Source organism: Penaeus vannamei, chromosome 17 (assembly GCF_042767895.1).
Source record: "Penaeus vannamei isolate JL-2024 chromosome 17, ASM4276789v1, whole genome shotgun sequence".
Taxonomy (NCBI): domain Eukaryota; kingdom Metazoa; phylum Arthropoda; class Malacostraca; order Decapoda; family Penaeidae; genus Penaeus; species Penaeus vannamei.
The window spans coordinates 5354085-5376604 of record NC_091565.1 but is presented as its reverse complement, the minus strand read 5'-3'; the positions used below and the strand labels follow the sequence as shown (position 1 = coordinate 5376604).

Here is a 22520-nt window from a genome sequence, read left to right as displayed (position 1 = left end):
AGATCATTGTCCATGTCTTCCCCACTCGCTTGTTAGCATTATCCAATTGGCACCCTTTTGTTAACTTTATCGTAATTACTTGAAGCATTCATTAATAGATGCGTACCGCACGTGGATCTGTCCTTGCTGGGCCGCATTTTCCCGGAGCATGACAAAGAACCCACGTGCTGGTTCTGGGTATCGTGCCCGCTGGCCCCGGGCACACGCCTCACGCGGCCGGGCAACGATTTTCAAAACTCGCGGTGACGTCATCTCCACCACCACCGCTGCGCCCCCCCCCCCCCCCCCAGAAGACCGACCGTTGGGGCGTGACTGGGGCAGGGGTGTGGTGGGGTGGGGTGGGGTGGGGATGTGAGTGCTGTTGTTTACGAAAGTAAATTTCTTCGGTGCAAGTTGTCATTGTGTGAATTGACGGATTGGATTGCTGCGCGTGTGATGCCGTGGAACTAGGGTTAGGGCAGGTGTAGACTCTTCTACCCTCACCCCCCCCCCTCTCTCTCTCTCTTTCTCTCCTTGTTCCTCGTCATCATATTTGTTTCTCCTTCTCATTGTCTTTCTTTCTCGTTGTTTCTCGGTCTCCCCCCCCCCCTCTCTCTCTCTCTCTCTTTCTCACTTTTTTCCTTCTTTATATGTTTGAATGTTCTCTCTCCGCCTACACTAGATTTCTTTGAGCGATGATACAGTTTTTACCTGGAGCTGACATTTTTCCCACCTTACTTTGAAGTTGTTGATTGATTTTTTTTAGATATATATATCTGTAAATATCTTATCTGAAGTTCCGTATGTGGGGTCGGATAAAACTCGTTATGATGACTCAGCATTGGTTGCCTCCCCACCCCCACCCCCACCCAACCTCCCACGTCGGGGATAACAGCTGGTAGAGAGAGAGAGAGAGAGAGAGAGAGAGAGAGAGAGAGAGGGAGAGAGAGAGAGAGAGAGAGAGAGAGAGAGAGAGAGAGAGAGAGAGAGAGAGAGAGAGAGAGAGAGAGAATTTTGTTATGATACTTGGCGCGCATCCGGTGCTGTCAGAATTTTAGCGGGCTGATATATTAGGCGATATAATATATTGACTTTTAAGTTCTTCCAATTCGTATCGTTTAAATTCATTTGACGCCTGCTACGGCTGCATACGTGCGGTTATATGCATGGTGATCTTTTACTTGCCGCTTTTCAGTATGTAGGTGATAATCATGTGGGTAACACTTGATATGTCAGTCAGCGATAATTTTTTTCGTATGTACTGTAGATTCTATCAAGTTCTGTATGTCAAACTGCGCTGTCTCTATCCCATGCTGTATTGCAGTGGGAGGTTTGTTATTGGTGGATTGATTGCTGTAAATATATGATGCATTTATCGGTTCACAAGGCATTAGACAGGTGGGGTTTAACAGCGTGCCACCGAGCGCTAGAAAATTGACTCGGGACTGAGACGTATTGGGCGCGGACCGTTGCTTGCTTGCTCGCTCGCTTTCAGTATTGATAGAATGGGCTTTGGTTACCTCGAAAAGCAGGCAGTGATTGTTTTCGGCTCGGTAGTTTGAAGTTGCTGAAATCCGCGTTGCATGGATGGCAGCGTTGATTGCGTTATGGTGATGTGTGGTTGGAGTGAATGAGGTTGGGAGAATGTATTACATTTGCATATATGTACCTGCATATCTACTAGACTTTGTTATTATTTTTCTGCCTGTCTGTACGTGTGTATTTGTATATTATTGTTTCTCTCTCTCTCTCTCTCTCTCTGCTCCTCCTCCTCCTCCTCCTCCTCCTCCTCCTCCTCCTCCTCCTCCCTTTCTCCTCACTCCAAACATTCAGCAGTTTACAACTGCATTTTTTGGTAACTAGTTTGTAGTAACTTTACCAAAACTAAAATTTTCTTTTTTCCTTATTAAACATTCCAGTCTCTCTTCCTATTTGGCTGTCCTTTTCCTATTCCTTTGCCTACCTTCACATTTTCCTAGTTCTCTCTTCCTTATTTGGTTCTTTAATTCAATATTATAAACTCATTAGCAGTCATGCTGCTCTTCCCTCTTGAAGGCCAAGTAAATTATTTCATTTTGTGTTGAGAGTTGGTGATAAATCTCGCAAGAGGATTAAATGGGGATGTAGGTCATTGAGGAACTGCAGAGTTTCTGATCCTGTGTGATTGCTGGGATAAACACTAAGGCCATTACAATGCAGTTTTCTCCACGCAGGGTCCTTGCCAGGCATTTTGGTGGAGATCTTTAGCCACGCACAGTCAGACCACTGCTTGGCAGGAATGGGGTGGATAATAAAAAGGCATTGGGTTATTTGCCATGCTTTTGCACTGGGAGATCAGTTCCAAGAACATTGTCACTATTTCTCTATTGCTATCTCTCTCTCTCTCATTCTCTCTCTCTCTCTCTCCCCCCCTTCTCTCTCTCTCTCCCCCCCTTCTCTCTCTCTCTCCCCCCCTTCTCTCTCTCTCTCCCCCCCTTCTCTCTCTCTCTCCCCCCCTTATCTCTCTCTCTCTCCCCCCCTTCTCTCTCTCTCTCTCTCTTCCTCTCTCTCTCTCTCTCACTCTCTCCATCTCTGTTCCTCTCTTTCTCTCTCTCTCTCTGTCACTATTTCTCTCTCTCACTCTCTCTCTCCCCCCCTCTCTCCCCCCCCCCTCTCTCCCCCCCCCCTCCCTTCTCTCCCCTCCCTCCTCCCTCCTCCCACCTCTTGATTATTGTTAAATCAATCTTTTTGTCTTTAGTTTTATGTTTTCCAATTTACTTCCTCTTAGTCTTATTCCTCATTTTAATGGCCTTAACCTCATTATTTCTGATCGCACCAGGGCTGTTTTCCCTCTCCTTATTTGTGTTGTTTGAAGTAGTGTGCATATATGTGTATGTTGTGACTGTCATCTTTATATGATATATATGTAAAAACAAAAAATAGGAGTAATACAAGGTGCAGAGTTGCTGTAGTAGATATGCTATGAAACATAAGGAGAATATATATGGAATTCATCTGTAATTGTTTTAGAATCTGGAGAGTTAAGAGCATAAAGGTTAGCAAAGAGTGGAATTGTGAAATGGGAATGGGGTGTTTTGGTTTTTGCTGTTGATTGCTGCTGCTGTTAATATGATCATTGTTTTTATGATTGATAATGATTATATTTATTATTATGAATATTATTATTATTAACAAGTAAAGATTTGAAATGCATTTGTGGCAACAAATTAATGTTAAACACGGAAAAATACCTTGGCATATCTTATCACCAGAGCGCATCATGAAAAGTACTCTAGATACTTGTGATAGTGTGAGGGTAACAGTGACTACATTAGTAAGTGTGTGGAGGTTTACAGCTGGAACTCATGACCTCATTCTCTTCCTGTTTTACAGATATAATATAAAAGAAATTGCACTGCAGACTGCTCTGTATTTATGAATAATTATTTAACATAAACATAAAGAATAAACTTGCTGTGACACTGGTTGTGCTCATGTGATTAACACTGACAAGAGGAGACCACAGAAGACCCTCATGTAATTTCATGGGCTGACAGATAAACGGCTCAGAGTCCAGAACAATGAGCAAGTTATTTCCAATGTTCAAGAAGAAGGGGAGGGGGAAGGAAGAGGAAATAGAGGATGAGACAAAAAAGAAGAAGAGAAGTAAGACAGGAAAGGGGAAAGAGGAGTTTATCAGTTCCTCTCTTCCATCCCTGTCCCCCTCTTTCTCTAAATCAGGTAAGAAGAAAAAGAAGGAGAAAGATGCAAAGCAGAAAGAATTGTCATTTGGCAAGGAGAATCTTTTTGTGGCGGACATGGAGGAACTGCAGAACAGAGAGTTCTACATTGATGACGATGGTTCTGTTAAAACGGGGCCCAAGCTGGAAGTGACAAGTTTTGATGTGTCCTTTGAAGAGGAAGTTAGCATCCCAAGAGGAAAGGGCAGTGTCACTGAAGGGGACCTGGAAATTGATGTCCAGATTGATGAGGAGAGTGTGGTCAGTTTAAACAGGGATGATAGTGCATCAGAAGAGAGTGGAAGTAGATTGGATTTTGAGGATGGTGATATTTCCAGAAAAAGCTTTAATGTTGTTGGGGGGTTCTCTGAGGATGTTTTTGAGGCAAGCACAGACTTCTTCAAAGATTCTAATGTACCTGATGATGGAGCAAGTGCTGGTGAGGAAATACTGGCAAATATTAGTGGATCATCTGAAAACACAGACCTTATGATTACTAGTCATTCTGAGGAACCACATCCTGATGTGAAACAGGAAGAACAAGAAGATTCGGGCATTAGTGTAAAGGATCTCTCCCCTCCAGAGCTGGACAGAAGTGGCTCATCGGAGAAGTTATCTGAAAAATATGCTAATATGAATGGAAATTCAGAAGAAAAAGCGACTTGTAAAATTGAAAATGGGGAATTGCCTGATATGGAGGACACAAAAGGAACTGATGCGGATACCATTAGTGTTCGTGTTTGTTCTGCTACAAAGGAAGATAAGTCAATGGTTGTGATCTCTAATAGTGAAGAAACTCAGGAAGCAAATCCAACTCTGATTTTGCCTCAAAGGGAAAGTGACCCAGATGAAAATAGTGGAGATACAGTAACACCGGAGGCAGAGACTGAACATATCAAAGATGATCAAAGCCTTTTGAGCAGCCAGGATAGTGATGAAGACTTTGATTCAGCCCAGGAGGACTGGGATGAAGCAGACGGCGGGGAACAGAAAGAGAGTAGTCCTGAAGGGTATAAACCTGCTTTGTTGGATGGCAGTGTAGTTGAAGAAAAGAGTAACCATGAAATTGAATTAGCTGAGCAAGGTAAATCACCATCCGCTGATCTGCTCTTGAATGAATCGGTTAATAGTGTCATGATACATAGGATGGAGGAGGAGTGTGAAAAAGTTCAGGATGTACAAAGAGAAATTAGCAGTGGCTCTTCCCAATTTGAAGATGCATGTTTTGTGCAGGAGAATGCAGATGCTGTTGGTATTGATACAGTAGTTGAAGCCTATAATGATGATGTTACAGTTGACCCTACGGGAGTTGAAAGAAAGAATTCCCTATCAAGGGAAAAGCTTGTCCGAAAATTGTCAGGTGTATCAACAACCTCCAGTGATGCCTTCAATGAGGAGTTAGATGAGCTCTTAGATGAAGAACTGGACAGATTGTCAGAGGAGGAAGAAGGATTAGAGTCAGAGGACAGCCAATCCCTGAAGACATGCCAGTCATCGTTAGGAGAAGTCCTTGCAAGCAGCCAAGATGCCAGTCTTTCTGAGGATATTTGTAGAGCAGGTGAAGAAGACCTTAAAGTTGAGGCCGAGTTGCCAGTAGATTCCCCAGTTGTTACTGAAACGCCTGATACACCTGGGAAAAGGATAGAAGAGAATGAAATCAAAACAGAAGTAATTGACACTGATGTTACTGATGGTAAAGCAGAGATCTATGACTTATCACCTGAAAGCAGTACTAGCTTGAAGAACAGTACAAGTTCACCAGACATAGCCAAGACCTCACTCCTAAACCCAGACGAAGGAACAGAATTAGTGAAGGACAGTGGTTATTATAGCCTCCCTGTGTCACCTAAGCCTGGTATAGATTTGCGTGAGAATAAAGATAATGGTAGTGTGGCCAACAAGGGTGACGATTCTTTTGTTGATAGTGAGGAAGAGGGGATGGTCACCCCTCCCAGTGAAACAACATTGGTGAAAGATGATTCTTCAAAACAAGAGGAAAGTGAGGAATGTGTGGATGATACACTGCCTCAGAATGGGTCAGCCCATGATGAATCAACTGTTCTCTATCAGTCTTGTCTTGAAAGCAATGAAGCTGAAGATACTGAAAAGACAGATAAGGTAACAGATATCATCAATGACATGCATAGTGAAACTGAAATACCAGAACATTCCAAGGATTCCAGTTCAAGTAGAGGTAAAAATCTTGAGCTTCACATTCCAAAGGATATAACTACAGAGTTTAAAGAGGAAACCAGTTCTCCAAGTTTGGGAACACCAACCAAAAATAGACTGAAATCTCCAATTCCTGAAAATACACCACTCAAGGCAGACAGTGGTTCTCTGAAAAGTCCTGATCCTGTTGGAGACAGGTTCTTGGCAGTAGCTGTTTGCCAATCACACGATGAAGTAAGTTCTTACTAAAAGGTAAACTGTTTTATGCCTCTTACATAGTATGCATATGCTGACGGAGCTATTGTAAAAATTTCTGCATTTTCACTGCAATTATTTTCTGACAAGTCTTTCTTGTATAGATCGCGAGAGATGGTGATGCTTTGGGTCCTAGGATGATATGTAGTAACAAGGCAATAATAGTCATAAGAGTAGTTTCATGCAAATAATAGTGTATATCCAATGATTGCACACACCTTTAAGTGGATGAAAATATTAGTGATTGTGATAAGCCTTTTTAATCAAGGATACTTTAGAATTTTTCTTGCTGGGAACATCATATTCAAACTGGCATTTTTATTTTCAGGCTGAGGCCCGGCTAGCCCAACGACGAGCAGCACGTGCAGAAGCGAGAGAACTGAGACTACGAGAACTCGAAAAGCAGCAGCAGGACCAAGAAAATGAAGAGGAAAAGCAATTTGGAACTCCTGCATTTGCAGGTGTGTATGTGATTTTGGTTATGATGATTTCCTCTTTATTCCATGGTTTTCCTCTTTAAGAGTATGGTTGTAAGACTCAAATTTTGTTTGCTTGATGCCAAGTACAGTGCAACCTCTTCTAATTATATGTCTTATGTGATCTTAAAGTGCTGCTAAGCATTACTTAAAAACATCTGTCAAATCATATCTTTTCATTTGGGGAAACTTTCCTCTTCTAGTAATACTACTTCAATTCATCTGTTGCAGTTCATTTAATTAAGAGAAGCTAAAATGGATAGATGAAAATAATGAGGATTTGATTATACTTTCATATAGATTGTATAAATTTATATAAACCAGCACAGAACATTTATGTGTTTGGCTATTGTTTTAGCTCTTTGCCTTACTTCATTTTTGTGTCATTTGAATCCTTATTATTTTTATTTTGACATTCTCAAATTTATTAGGGATTGCATTGTACTGATAAAAAAGCTAAATGTATTTATTTTTTCCATGTTTGATCCTGTCATTTTGGGTACTGTTAATTGTTTCAGCTGAATGTTATAAAAGTATACAGTAATGAAATAGTATACTGTATGGGAAATGTTGTTATGCTTTACATGTTTCTTTATTGGATGTTATCTCTTTGAATTTTTGAAGATAAGACTTTGAATTTTATTTTTTTTGTAAAGCATATAACTTGAATATTAGGCTACTCAGAATATCTCTTGGAAGTTTAGGAGGAAGGTGACATACAAGTTCTGTGTGATGTAGAATGTGAAAATTTTGAGGTTTATTGGTAAGCTCCTGCATCCACCACAGAGGCCGAGGAAGATGAAGAGGAGGATGAGGATGAGGAGGAGGAATCCCAAGGTATTGGTGTAAGGGTGCTGTTGACTAAACCGAGAGAAAAAAAGAGATCAGATAATTCTTGCTTTCTTAACATTCCATTCCAAGTCTGTAATGCCTCTCCCTGAAGGTGTTTTAACAAGAAAAGCAAAATGCCAACCTGTCCACACACAACCCATATCCCACACCTCACAACCCACACCTCACACCCCACTTTTCCTATTAGATTTGTCTCGAGTGAAACCACTGCCTGTTGTCCTATGATGGAACCATACCCCCAGGCAGAAAAGCGTGAGAGTGGATTTGCAAACCTAGAGTTCCTCTTGTGGGTTGACATGTCCCTCTCTTCTCCCAAATAATTCTTCACTGTCAAAATTCCTCATGACCACAGCTATTGTTTATTTTTAATGCGATTCATGTCTCTTTCCTTTCCAAATTAAGTAATAGATCATCCTTATGTAGCTGTTTGCATTAGTGTTGAAAGTCCTAGAGTGTTTTGATTTTATTTTTTCAGTAAGTTTTTTAGGGGGTGGTTTAACATGTGTATAGTATTTATTCTGTCGATAGTCCTCTAATATTGTAGCCGTTGGTTAGCGTGTAGATTCTCAAATTAACTTCGTGAATGTAGGTTTTCTCTCTCTTTCTATTTCTTTTAGGAGTTAGCTCTGAGATTTAGAAAGAAATTCTTTTTATTTTGTATTATTTTCATTTTTGTTTTCATTTTTGGCTCATGAGCTGTTGTTAGATTGATTCATAAATGAATAAAGTACTTAGCAGTATTCTTTTTCTTGTCATATTTCATTTGCCTTTTTATTTGTCCTGTATTTGATGAAGATAAATACTTTTAGATTACTACTATTTTATTTGTATAACAGTTTGTTGTTTTATTTTAATGTTTAGTTTTATTACTTTCAATTTTATTTATTTTTTCATTATTTTTATTAATGGTATTATGTCAATGTTATACCTGTGGCAGTTATGGCCATTGGCATTATAGCAAAACTGCTGTAGACCAAGTTGAGCATATTGATATATGTATTATCATTATGGAAACTTTTAGCAATAGCATGTGATTGATCTCTTCATACAGCTGAGAAACTTTTTTATACACACGTACAGACACACACATGGGGCCAAAATGACAAAGAGTAATCAAGCAAAAGCACAGGTCTTAACACTATCCTAACATTCCAGAGCCATCACCTAGAGCGGCTGCCCCCACCCGGACGCCACTCAGTCGCACGGGGGCACTCAGTAGCGCGGGGCAGTTTTCCAGAAGGTCATCAGAGGACTCCACCACTGACGACTCTGCACTACCGGCCAACGTGAGGGAGATGAGGGTAAGTTTTGGGCATTTCCTTGTATGGACCAGATTTTATTACAACAGTTTGTCAGAAATTTCCTAAATCAAGGTGATTATTAGGTTATTGAAATCTTTGTAACTTTTTGATTACCCTATGAGTTTTAGAATTTTTCTTGCAATGTGAAATTATGGAAGGACGAAAGAAGAGTGGGAGTAAAGGAGGGTTCAAAGCATGCTCTAAACGTTTTAGTTGAGTTTATGGAGCGTGATATACTGTTATGCTATTGATATACAGTTACTTTTTAATTTTTTTATTATTATTTTTATCATCATGAATCTATTTTCATTAACATTTATTATCATCATAAATATTGTTAATCAATATTTTTTTGTTTACAGGCCGAATTGAAAGAATTAGACGAAAAATTCCGCAAGGCTATGATAACTAATGCACAGTTAGATAATGAAAAAGCGACTCTAACATTTGAAGTAGAACTTATGAAGGATAAGTATACCGAGCTTGAAGAAACACATACACAGTTATCGGTAAGTAAATTCAAGATGGTATTAGAGAGAAACTTGTATGTGTTGAGTAAGTGAGACATATAATTAAGATCAGTTATTTTTATATTACCACAGCTAGTCACTAGCTGAACATGAAGTACACCACCAAAAGATTAATTTGAAATGGTCATTAAATACATATTTTGGTACAAATTATTGATTGAAAAAATATATCTGCATATATTGGTTTGATACAAGTCTAAATAGGGATGATCTCTCTTCTGCAGAAAGAGCATAGGAAGAAGTGTACTGAATATGAACAACTTAAGAAAGTAGCAACAAAGTTACAAGAAGAAGTTAAAGCTCTTCGGGCTTTGTTACAAGAAAGAGATGCGTTAATACAGGTGAGGACAATTAGAGAAGTTGAGTTCATTGGTTTCTGTTCTTTCTTCATTACATAATTATTTCTTCTATGTGTTCTGGCTATTTTCAAAGTCACTATTGTCTCTTGAATGATGTTTCTCTCCTTTTTCTTCTCTATTCTTATATTTTGTTACTCTTTTTTTAAGAGAAGTTTTTATAATTGTTGCATTGTAATTTCTAACGTTATTTGTGAACTTCTCTTATATTTTGATAAAGTCAGTATATTTTTAGAACAAACATTAGATTTATAATTCTTTTTTGCTTTTGCTTTCTACTTAATTATCAGACCATATTCTTTCCATGAAGTTTCTTACTTATTGTACTCTCTTGTCTCTTATAATAGTTCTTATTATCTCCTTTTTCAGTTTCGTAAGGAGTACCAGTGTATTATTATTTTCCTCTTTTGGAGTGAGAGATTTGTAGTGAAGGTTCAAATGACGAACACAGGACTTAGTTACTTAGTATCCAATTGATTGAGGTAGAAATTAGCAAGCATGTCTGAGTTTTGGTTTTCGTCGAACTGTCTCCATATTTTTCTCATTGTTATCATTTATTCTTGCCATTTGCAGGAATATGGCTTGGTGGTGGTTGGCGAGGAGGAGAACGGCGAAGCGGATATTCCCGTCAAGGATGAGGACGATGAGTTTGCTGACATGGATGACCTCACACCTAGGAAGATTGCCGTGAAGAAGGCGCTGCTTTCTCAGGAAGCAGCTGATTTGCTCAGCAAAGGAGCTGCTCAGGATTCATTAGGTATGGGAGGTTTTTGCATTGTCTCTTTTCTTTTCTGCTTCCATCTCTTCCCTTTGAGTTTTTAAAACAAGAATAGTTGTCAAAAATAAAAAAATTGATAGGTGATTTGTAAGTAGGTATGATTTTTTTTTCTAGATATTCAATCTGCTTCGTGTAATGTACATGATTCGATAATTTATTAGGAATATGCAACATGAGTTATTTACATATATATATTTTAGTACTAGAAGTGTGTATTATTATTGCCTAGGTTTTATCTATATTTTTGATATTGGTTTGGTTACCTTTTCAAGGTTCTTTATACTGGCACCTGATTAGGAAGCATGGAATTTGAAATTCTACTTCAAAGCAAAAAGGCTGAAGTTTTAATTGAGATCTAGCATGCAAGATATTTGGTATGGCATTAAGAGTAACTGAATTTGGACCCTTCAGAGGTTTAGTGGTATCAGTGGCAGGCTTAGGATTGATAGTTTTCTTTGTAGTATTTATCTTGGTGTTTAAACCAGTAGCAGAGAGCATAGAATTGTGGGGAGAGAACTGGACAGGGGTCTGTGATGTTGGAGATATGGTTGCTGCAGGTGATGTATGTGTTTTGTTGCTAGAAGTGAAGTTTCATAACATCCTATTGACCCTGACTGCAAGTACATCTTTACAAATTAAAGAAATATGTTTTGTGCATAGATAGGTGTCCTTTATTGGAAGAAAATGTGGGTAGTTATGAATCAGTATTTATTAGGACGTACAGGATGACATGAGAATGTAATGCAAGATTTATGGTGTCAGCCTGAAGGATTGGAATAGTTCTAGTGATGCCTACAGGATTGGAATAATTCTAGTTAAATGAGGGAAAGTCCATTTGCTAGTGCTGTGGAAGTCATGAAAAGTAGAAGATTGCAGGGCTAAGAACAAACAATAAGTGCCTTTATTCACTTGGTAGGATTAATACTGATTGAGTAAAGACCTTGGAAAACACATTAAGGTTGTATGCTGTGAGCTAAAAGGTAAAAGATTGGAATGAAAACACTCACTTCAGCAGGCACTCATTCAATCCAAGGGTGAAAACATGTAAAACCAATGAGGATGATTGAGGGCATTTATTCATTTTAACATATTCTCCTCTCTCAACAGATGTTAGGTTAAAGAAGTTTGGTGAAGAGAAGAAGGAACTAGAAGACCAAGTTAGAAGATTGAAGCTCGAACTCGAGGAGGAAAAGAATAAGAACAGAAGAAGAAAAGAAAATGGCTTAGACTATGACAGGCAAAGTAAGTGTCATGGCTAGAGGCCTCTTGCATGATCAAACTCGTGTTATAGCATGGTGTTGTGTCCTTAAGCAACAAGACTGTTGGTTGACTGTTGCGTAACTAGCAATGTATTTGATTGATGGTTTTAACCTTTTTTCAGAGGAACAAAACAAAACTGTAAACGAATATAAGTTTAGAGTGCAGAAGGCAGAAGCTGAAGTGTCTACTTTACAGGCTAACGTGAGTATGATTTCTTTAGCTCGATTTTTGCTCTCAGGCCAAAAAAATTTATTGGCTCCTGAGGTTCTCTCTAGGGCAAGTAGATGATTCCCAAGAAGTGACCAAGCATGTTGGATGTAGCCCTTTTTCTTGTTTTATTTCCTTTGTTTGTACTGCAAGTGGTACTTCTCAGGCGTGCATTCTTTATTTTGTCACATTAGTTTGGGTCTATCACATGTGTTTCATTTTCAGACAGAAAGTGAGTTATGGTTTACTTTATTTTCTTTTTCAGTCTGTTTTATTGTTTTTAGATACACAGTCTCACCATCCAAATCTGACCAAAGTTCTTAAAGAAAAGTTGAAGTACTTAACGAATTAGGTCATTCTTTCTGCTTTTGATAGTTGTTATTCTTGTGATTATAGATATTCAGGTTAAATGTTTTTAACTTTTCATGTGGTAGGATCTAGCACATTAAGCAAATTGGCTTATTCTTCAATAGTAACCTGTCTTTTAATTGTTTCATGCTCTTTATGGTTTTCAGCACCAAACCTCTTTGCATTCTCAAGGCTAAACAAGATTACTTTCTCTTGTACGATGGAGACTAATTTTTGTTTACTGCACAGGTGGCAAGGCTGGATGCTCTCTCGGCTCGATATAGGACCCAATCGGAAGAACTAGAGAAGAGTGAAGAGGAGCTAAAATCGGAAAAGCGAAAATTACAACGGGAAGTAAGTATCTTCTAGAGCTTCTAATGCTTTGATGATTTTGTTTTTTTATCTTTATTTCTTGTTTTAATTCTTTAAATTGCTGTTCGTGATTTACTGTAATTGTTAACATGGTAGTATTTATTACCTTAGGAGGATACAAACTGGATGGATAATAAAATAAGAGGTCCCTTATATCCCATAATAAAGATGAAGCCTTTTATACATGGTAACTTATGAACTTTGTACAGCAGATTCCTTTTCCATTTCACCTCCTTCAATGCCTCTTTACAGAATGGGTTGGGAAAGTGCTTATAGAGTGTATCTTAGTGAAGATTTTGCATCGGCATTATAATTATTATTATTCCAATGGGTACATGTATATTTCTCTACTCAAAATAGAATTCGAAATACGATTGTTCATAAATTGAATCACTCATCATTGTCTTTGTCAGGTAAGATAGAATAGAACACTGCGCAGAATTAAAACAAGGAGTTTATCGAGTTTCATCTATTCTCATTTTTAGTTTTAAAAGCTAACACAATTTCTCATATGCATTATTTTCATTAGTATTCTGTAGGATACACTTACAAAACAGTTTCATGTTGTTAGCCCTGGCTTGTGAAGTTTCATATACATTATAGTTCATAATTTTTTGTAGGCTCTACACATAGATTTACTTTAATAGCCCCAGTTTGTGAAGGTTCTTTACTTCACAGATAAAAGCCTTGGTATTTAGAATAGGTGCATCAAACACACTGACAAGGTCATAATTCTCTCACCAGCTGCGAGAATTACAACAAAAATACGATGAACTGGATTCTGCGAAGAATTTCCTCCAGAGGCAGTATGATAAAATGAGGCACGACAGAATTGGCCGATTGTATGTAAAATCGACAAGTTGCCCAAAGTTACACATTAAATCATATCATAGTTGTCTTTGGTTGTAGACAAGCTCCAGAAGCTTTGTATTATCGCAGTGTTTTGCTTCTGATATTAGGGCTGAAATGATAAGAAAAATTGTCATAACCTTCCTCTTCTATGATTCATGTGCTACAACTAATATAAATGAGACCTTGAAAAGGTGTCCATCCGATGATTGAGTGAAGTCCTTGTTCACAGTTATGTACATTGTTCCTTGTATTCATGAATTATTTGTTTGGGGAGTTTTCCAGATATTAGGATTGCGGCACTGGCATTGATTATTCATCCACTCCTATGTGTATATGTTGTCATTCTTTGAATTTTGTTGAAATGATTTTCACATGTAATGGCATGATTCAATTATGCTTATTAATAGCTTGGCATTTGTGTTGTACATAAGCTTTATTACACATACTGCAAAATGCTGATTCTATGAGAGCTTGTGTACATGCACTGTCCACTGGGATATCAGTTTATTCATTTTGGTTACACAGAGATGGCTCCCCAAGTGTTTACTCACTAAGGAATCAGTTACTAGACCTACCAGGTCTCACCTATTTAAACCTTCCTTGAATTTTTGGAAAGAAAATTAGTATTGTTGATATTATAATAGTAATTATGCCAGTAGTGATGATACAATGGATGATTTTTCCCAAAATTTCAATGAATATGGGAAACAAGTAAGATCTGGAAGGGCCAGTAATTGACTCCAAGGAGACTAAGTGCTACTGAAGCCATCCACGAGTAGACAAAAATGACAAAACAAAATCACAGTAGACAGTTCATGTACACATCACTAATAGGTTAATTGTAAATATATATATATAAATATATTTGTATATTTGTATCACCTGAAATCTAGTTCCTTTGCCTAGTTTGGCACAGATTTTGAGTTTCCTCAATCATCATGCTCTCCCCTCCCAGATTTATATATCAGATTAAAGTATACAAGGTGATTAGGTTTGTGTTGTGAGAGCCACAGATCATACTAGGAACATTGATGTAATTCATTGCTCAGATTGTGCCAAGTTCTAATATATTTCACAAGAGTTCCAAGAATACTCATCTAGTTTTATAATAAATACCGTTTTTTTGTATCTGAAGTCATGGATAACAAAATGGCTATTTCACATTCCTTTGGTTAAATTACCTACTTACCAATAGTTATTAAATAGTCCCATTTGGTATATCTGTATGGATTGTTAGTATTGAACAACTATGTTGTTTTAGCAGTGATTCTTCAATAATATGGTTCTCAAAGGTGCCAGATTAGGGGTGTGTGTGTGTGTGCCTATCTGTTATTTACACACACACTAAAATTTGGGGTGTGATTTTTGTTTTCTATTTGTTTATAGATGAACAATTTTTTTGTTTTTGTTTTTTGCTAATATATAGTCTTTATTTATAAACTAGCACAAAGACAATTAAACCTCTAATTTTGATTTCTTCCACACCCTATATATATCAGTGAGTCAAAACATTATTGATATGGAATGAGTTTTGGGTGATTGGTTACAAGCTTAAGCAACCAGCAGTTCTCATTCACATTTGTTAGCAACATGGTGATGAAATATCTCCCACATTTACTCATGAATATGGCAAGTTCATGAATTAGAATTGGCAAAAAAAATTCAGTAAATTGTTGGTGCTTTGCAAGTGGAGACCATTGTACAAATGTTATGAAAATATATAGTTCATGACACTAATGTAAATAAGTTGTTGAGTTTGTGTAAGTTATTAGTCAAAACTTTTTAAACAGCAGGTTTTACTTATTAGAGTCTTCTTATGGCTGTTTTGCAGTAATAGTCTTGTAAATATATGCATTAGTTAAAAAATGATAATTGGTGTGTTGCATTACTCAAGATGTTTACTACTATTGTGTTGGAAGGGATTTTTTAAGTTTTGGGTTTTGCAAATTTCTATTAGTTAACTTGAATTATTAAAGTTTCATACTAAAACCTCTTTATCTTTTAAACCAGCTTCTTCACACAATTATACATGACTCTCATAACATACAAAATAATTACCATTATGACAGCCAACACTATAATAAGCAGTATGTCATCCAATGTACTAATTATTTGACTGTCAGAAATGCAACAAAAAAGGTCTTACTCATGATCTTATTTTCATTTCAGCTAAGGGATGCCCAGAATAGGTTAGAAGAACTGGAAACCACCAATAGCCATCTAATAAAACGGTTTGACAAGTTAAAAAATGCCAGATCCACCCTGCTCAAGGACCTGTCCCAAGACCCTGCCTGAGGAGCTGGGCGGACCTGCAGCCTCTCCTCCCAAGGACCTCCGACCTCTCCTCCCGCCAATCTTCAACTTGTAGGCCACGATGACACCCAAAACCTGTTGGGGAAGCTTGACGAAGTTCCTGGGTGAATAGTGCTTATGGACTATTCAGTGTGATACAATGTTACTAGGAATGTAGGTGTTGACTGCATATTAGGAGAAGAAAAAAATAAGAAAACAGTTCTCTCTCACTCTCTCTCTTTATTGTTTTTTTGTTTTTTCATTATCATTATCATTAGTGTGATGGAAATATGGTACTACCTAGTAATGAGGTTATTTAGGAATTATGATAATAAAAGTTATTTGAGTTGTGTACATGGACGTATTGTGTAATACAGCAATATGTGAATGGTTTTATGATATATCTGCCTTCAGATTGCTTGTTTGCAGAAAGTTGCCAGTTGTTACAAGTTGAAGGCTTGCTTACTGAGTATCCCACAGTAACTACTTAATCATCACCCCCCCCCCCCCCTTTCTCTCTCACAACCCCTTGCTCCCCTCTCCTTATGAAAATCTCTGTGATTATGTTAATATTTGATGGGTGGATACTTTAGACCATTTTAAAGAATATATGAAACATAATGATAACTGAAAAAATAAAAGGATGCCTTTGTGCCTCAACAACCTTTATAGCTTTTGAAGTTAATATGCCTCAGGTGATGAGTCTGCCTTCTTGGGTGGGTTAACAGTTGATGATACTTTAACCAGGGCTGCTTTTACACAGCATCATCTCAGGCTAAAGTGGTCTTTGTTAAAGCAACCCAAACTGAAGCTTTACTGTACTTGAAAACAGGGCTGAAGCTGCCACTGCCTAGCTGGTTGGACACTTGTTATACACTGTCAACCTTGGGGTCTATACAGAGTGTGTGAAGCCTGGAAGTTTTTGTTGAATCAGGTGATCAGTGAGTTACTCATTTGTTTTTTTGGCTCTTTATTGATTTTAAATATTATTACTATTCCTATTACTATTACTATTATCATCAGCTTAATTCAGTTATATTTTTATTCATGAAAGTTGCTAAAAACTAAATCAAAATATTTCAGAAATACTGATACCATTTCAAAATTATTTTCCATTTCTTTTCCATGTTTAAAATCTTAAATTGCCTTGCTTCCACCTGAAACAGCATTAGGTTTGTTCTAGCGTTAGAGTATATTTTTTGTGTTAAATCACAATTTATTTTCATTTGTGTTTTTTCAACATTCAATTTCTTCCTTGTACCTTTGGAGTGCATCCTTGTAGCCAGTAATTATAATCATATTCATGTTTGCAGAGTGATGTCCATATTTCCAATGGACTTCCTGTTTTTTTCTCTCTTTTTTTCTGTCCACCATAAATATATAGATATATTTTATGCGCGTGGAGTGTTAATACCGTTTGGAATTTAATGTGATAATTTTTAGAAATGTGCCACTGTGCCGTTGTTCCTGTCCGAGCACATCATGTCCATTTTAAAGAACAATAGATTATGGTTGGTTGGTTAGTATATTTATTTATATTATTGTCCGAAAAAGAGAAGAATTTGTATGTTGTTATTCTATCCATTGTTGTTCTCATTAGTGAGGAGAAAGGAGTGACCAGAAATTGCTACACAGGTTCATTGGTCTCTCTCTCTCACAAGTGTTGCACAAAACAAGTTTACTTTATGACAAATGTTATTTATTGTTACATGTGATTGAAGCTTCTGGCATTGTTGAGCATAATCGAGAAGTGGATCATTCCTCCCTGCCGTAACAGGAATGCCCTAATTGCGAAGGGGCAAATTATGAGCAGCCAGTGCTTTATCCTTCCAAACGTGCTAGCCTATCACACAGATTTATGCATGTCCCATTTGGTGCAGGAAAGCACTCAAGTCAGCCTACAAGGAATCTACAAAGAAAGAACAAAGAAAATGCCGCATGTATTCATTTAGATCCAGGGAAATAGTCTGTACACTTTCTCAGTCATGCAGAGTGATGAAATGTCTTCATTACACATACCAGCAGAATTTCTCATCATGGTTACTTAAGTCTTAAAACACAGATACAAAGTCAGAATGCTGACACTGCTTTCATTTCAGGAAAAATATAAATATAGACCTATATATAAACACATCTGCGAGTTTCATCAGTTGAAGTTGGTGGTAGAAAACTCCATGAGCAGCATCTCAGCTCACACTGATGTTGCATTAACCCAGTGATGAATGCCCACCATACCATACCAGGTACACATGTCAGGGTCAGATGGCCAGAGCCTCGTGCAGTCCCGTGCAGTCAAGAAACTCAAGTGTGAATCTTTGGTGTAAATCAAAGCTGAGCCTCACTTACCTCAACCAAGGCTGATGGTCTTCGATGACTTCACAGAGGAACGTGCATGCCAAATACTGTTCAGGTGGTGGGGAGCTTCAACTAACCCAGCTCTTAGGGACCACTTAGGCAACAGCTGACAGAGATCGCCTCGAAGCACTCGTGTGTTTACATAATTACCCTGACTGCCCCTGGCTCAGCCTAGAGCTGGTGGTCAGTTAGTGTTGCAAGATCGAAGTGGTTCAAAAGTGGGTTAGCATTTTTAAGATAGATAAAGTAGGTATATTTGTCCAGGGTCATCAGATTAGTTTGGTTTCTCTATTTTGAAAAAAGTTGATGTAGTACTTACACATTTGGTGAGAAATTGACCAAGAAATTCATGGCATTCATGTTGGTGATTGCCAGTTATTTTGATAGTTGTTTGAATAATTTCTAGTTTTATCTTATAGTTTGAGCTTTTCATTTGTCCAAAAAGGGGGAAAGAAATGTTTAAAGGTTAGATAGAACCACAGTTTTCAAGACTATCCTGATAAGAGTGGAGTATGAAGAGCTTGATTGATCATGAACTAAAAAGGAAATGTAAATAGGATCGAATCAGCATTGGGCCAATTAGTATCATATTAGAGAAACTCATATTTTTTCTATTGAGATACCTATTTTTGGTCTTCCAACTTTTTATTTTTGAAAGGGTCTGCATGTGAAGGTTTTGTGTCGTGCTGTGAGGTTGAAGTTCAAAGTAAAGCGCTTTGTCCACAAGGAGTTCTAGACGAAGACAGTCTCTCTTATTTATCAAGCTAGTGTGTGATGATTATCTTGCATAAAGAAGAGGAGGAAGATGCTGCTTCTTTCCTACTCTTGAAAGTTTTGCTTTCGTTTGGAAGGCGTTTTGCTTATGATGTACTGGTACTTATTTTCTTACAGGGGTTCTGGCATGGTCATTAATAAGTGCCAGATATGTATTTATTAGTGCTCACATAACATGATTTTATTTTATTTTATTTGCACAGTGTGCCATGTTATTGTTTTTAACTGCAGAATTGATTAAAGGCACAACATCAGATATGTTAAGTGTTAGAGGAATATTTATATATACAAATATATATATAAAAGATGACAATCGTAAGAGATCAGTTGGATGTAATTTAAGAGAAGGAATTTCAAAAGCTCTTTGTGTTGCAGACCCTTCTAACGTCAGGCCGAGGTACCCTTGAGGGACTCGAGCCTGTTGCCAGTCATAGCTGTAACTTCATGCTCAGTGTGCCAATAGAGGATTCTGTTGGCCCCATGCTAGCAGGAGTGCTCAAGGGTAGTGTTCTAAAGGTTGTTTGCATCAAGCTATTTTGCTCCTGGAGGAGGAGGCCCAGACGATGAAGTATGTAGTCAGATTTGGTAATTTCTTTGGCAATGTGAGTGCGAACAAAGGACAGTTTGTTAGTGTGTGAGTGCGTGATAGTGTATGCATGCATGCCAAGCAAGTCTGTGAAAATGTTTTGACTGTTCCAAATGACATTGCCCAAGCAATTACTGGTACTATTTTTTATATTTCACAGCCTGGTTTTAAAAAGTTGCTGTAATTTTTTACGAAATGGAAGAAAATGCAATATTATTTCATTACTGAGAAACATTGATTAAACACAGCCATTTAGCATGTGTCTTGCTCATGAAGGTTGCATACTAATGAAAAAAGTACTGTGTGGGGACAGCTGATTATCATCACCTAAAATTTACTCCTTTGCAGCCAACAAACAGTGAAATTACCCTAAACTACTTATTTATTTATATACATATTTTTTCTTGTATACATAATATGGATATTGGCTTCCTCTTAATTAGTTTAGCTTCATTCTTCCATTTGTGATAACCAATATTTCTAATCTTCCAGTTTATAATAACCAGTAATGAGAGCTTAAAGTCTTTAGATCTGCTTCTTAAACCTTTTCCCAAAGAGGCCATATTATATATGATGTAGTAGGCCCAGTCTTTTAACAAGAAAAACAAAAGCAAAAAGAAACAAAAAAAAAGTGCTGATATTGAAGTACCTTTACATTTTGTAAGCAACCGTTTTAGTTTTATTTATTTTACTTGTTTTTGTTTTATTCCACAATATTTTTGCCACCAACCACCATCAGGCAATAACAAATGCAAATTGTTTGTGATACAAGGCTCAGCTTCCGTGCAGTCCTTCATCCAGGCTGGTTGAAGGTGGAATGCATTCGGGGCTGTTGTCCAGTACACATGTAAGGTGCTTCAACTTCTGGATAATAAAGAAATATCTGGCTTCATGTGTAGGTCAGTGGAGTGACCTATATTTGGCTTTATGTATAAATTTGTGAATGGCTTGATTGTACAGAGTTGGAGATGTGTAAATAATGGTCCTTATTTCACACTGTGTAAAAAATAGCAAATAAATTAATACTGACCTTAGTATTTACTATGTTTATCCTCAATTCTACCTCTGTGAAAGCAATATTAACTTAACAGTTATAAAACTAGTATTGGTATGAGCTTTCTGCCACTAGTTATTAAACATGTATAAAAACATTAAATTCTATAGAAATGTTCTTTGCTTAGCTAATAGCTAATAAAAATTATTTTATTATTATTATTCAAGTAAGTAAACTCCTGAATCATTAAACATGAAGACTCATTGCTTCAGACTGGCTTTTTGGCTGTAGTAAGCTATTTGATCTACATGTTCCCTGAAGTTGGTACAGCCATTAGCTAAGTTACATTAGTTGGGAATATGCTCATAGAATGTGGTTTTGTATTTTTCTATTACCAAAGACTAAAAATGGGAAAGTTGTACCTATATGCATAGCCAAACTGATTAGTCTAGAACATTTTTCATAAAAGTAAAACATGAAAGTGATCCCAAACACAACTTGAACTTTCAGTAATATTCAAATATGTAATAGACAGCAATGGCAGATACTTAAGCTTCATTAAAAAGATTCTTGACTTGTTCATGTCATTTAAAAAAATTTTGTTCAGATATAGTATTTTACTTTATGTACTAAAATTTTTCAGCATTCTGGAAATAAGCAATTATAAGATTGGTATCGTTTTAGCTTACCCTTCTATCCTTGTGTCTGTGTAGCGTAGTGTCACTTTTTATCATCAAATATATTTAGTGTACTTTATTTCTTGGTAAAAGTTTAGTATTGTAGTTACATAATATATCTGCTGTAATCACATCACAAAATTTCATATTCAAAGAGCAGTATTTTACTTTTTTTAACTCGATGTCTCAATACTGCATTATCCATGGATTTTTTTAATGAAATAATGTAATCCACTCTATTTGCCATTACTAAACTATTTAATTTGATTACATTTATGTAGCATACACGTTAGACACAGCATCATAGGATTCTATTTAAAGACATGTACTATATGTTACCTGAAGGGAACTTGACACAAATTTTCATTCTATACAAACTGCAAAACACCAGAAAAAATGGCTGTAAATGTACTCTAATTATTAGAAGATCGTGGAAGGAAGAAGAAAATATGCTAACATGCATGGTCTCTACCACACTTGCTGAAATAATAAACATTTGATTAATCCCTATGATATACTTATAATATGGCTACCGACACTATAGAACACTTTTTATGGTAGAGGTTACTTTCTATTGCCAACTCGTTCTATGTTAGTGGGTAATTACTATCTAAAGTATGGCTTGTTAGAACCTTTATATTGATTTCCTTTTAGCTTTCCTCATATGACATATGACTTATAACCTTTCATTGATATTTTCAAATTATTTTGATCCCACTGAAAATGAAACCTTAGTAGGTTCCATCGTTTTATGTTTAACTTACAGAAATCAATTATTAGCTCTAATAAATGCTTAAGAGGAAAAAATTAAGTTGTGATGAATATATTGCAACTACCATCACAAATGGTATTCTTAAGATGGAAATTTTAATCACAGGTTAAAGCTTTGTCAAAATATATATACTATGCCACATGAATGTTTAAAAGTGACTAAGCTGGACATTTAGGATGTGTATATCTTTCTCTCTCTCTCTCTCTCTCTCTCTCTCTCTCTCTCTCTCTCTCTCTCTCTCTCTCTCTCTCTCTCTCTCTCTCTCTCTCTCTCTCTCTCTCTCTCTCTCTCTCTCTCTCTTCGTGTGTGTGTGTGTGTGTGTGTGCGCATGTGTGTTTCCATAGGAATAAGTCGGGTTACAGTCAAATGCAGGCAATAAAAATGTTTCATATACTATCCATTTTTAAGAACGGAAGTCCATCAGAATACCTTCGCCCCCGCAACACCTGCAGGGCGTGGCAGGATCGGCGTGAAGGACGTCTTCATCTCCGGTGGTTCGCAGAAAATCTCTTTCTCAATGAAGGCGCCCGTGCATGGCCAGCCGGGGCTTTGCACTCGCGTCCTTGGAGAGCACGTAGCCGTCGTGCGTAGAACGTCAACTGGCATTTCTTGC

General features: G+C 37.2%; 2 protein-coding genes and 1 long non-coding RNA gene across 13 annotated transcripts in view; 1 reads left to right on the top strand and 2 right to left on the bottom strand.

Annotated features, from left to right (window-relative positions):
* LOC138864605 (uncharacterized) overlaps nt 1-252 on the bottom strand; it is a 9838-nt gene extending 9586 nt beyond the window's left edge. The window contains exon 1 of the mRNA XM_070132428.1: nt 112-252. Within this exon, the coding sequence (XP_069988529.1) occupies nt 112-252 (141 nt within the window). The remainder of the gene's footprint in view (nt 1-111) is intronic.
* The window catches only part of LOC113805527 (uncharacterized), a 68655-nt gene extending 48157 nt beyond the window's left edge, over nt 1-20498 (top strand). For 4 of the 11 annotated variants that reach the window (XM_027356525.2, XM_070131805.1, XM_070131804.1 and 1 more), the window contains exons 2-12: nt 3352-6104; nt 6454-6586; nt 7388-7438; nt 8609-8754; nt 9117-9263; nt 9509-9625; nt 10214-10397; nt 11526-11660; nt 11800-11879; nt 12483-12587; nt 15627-20498. In XM_027356525.2, coding sequence (XP_027212326.2) covers nt 3540-6104; nt 6454-6586; nt 7388-7438; nt 8609-8754; nt 9117-9263; nt 9509-9625; nt 10214-10397; nt 11526-11660; nt 11800-11879; nt 12483-12587; nt 15627-15752 — 3789 coding nt within the window. In that variant the 5' untranslated portion in view covers nt 3352-3539 and the 3' untranslated portion in view covers nt 15753-20498. Of the gene's footprint in view, nt 1-3351; nt 6105-6453; nt 6587-7387; nt 7439-8608; nt 8755-9116; nt 9264-9508; nt 9626-10213; nt 10398-11525; nt 11661-11799; nt 11880-12482; nt 12588-13349; nt 13448-15626 lie in introns of all 11 variants that reach the window. The other 7 variants (XM_027356527.2, XM_070131810.1, XM_070131808.1 and 4 more) reach the window with 4 other exon arrangements.
* LOC138864531 (uncharacterized) overlaps nt 15813-22520 on the bottom strand; it is a 7776-nt gene continuing 1068 nt past the window's right edge. The window contains exon 2 of the long non-coding RNA XR_011399186.1: nt 15813-22515. This is a non-coding gene — a long non-coding RNA (uncharacterized lncRNA). The remainder of the gene's footprint in view (nt 22516-22520) is intronic.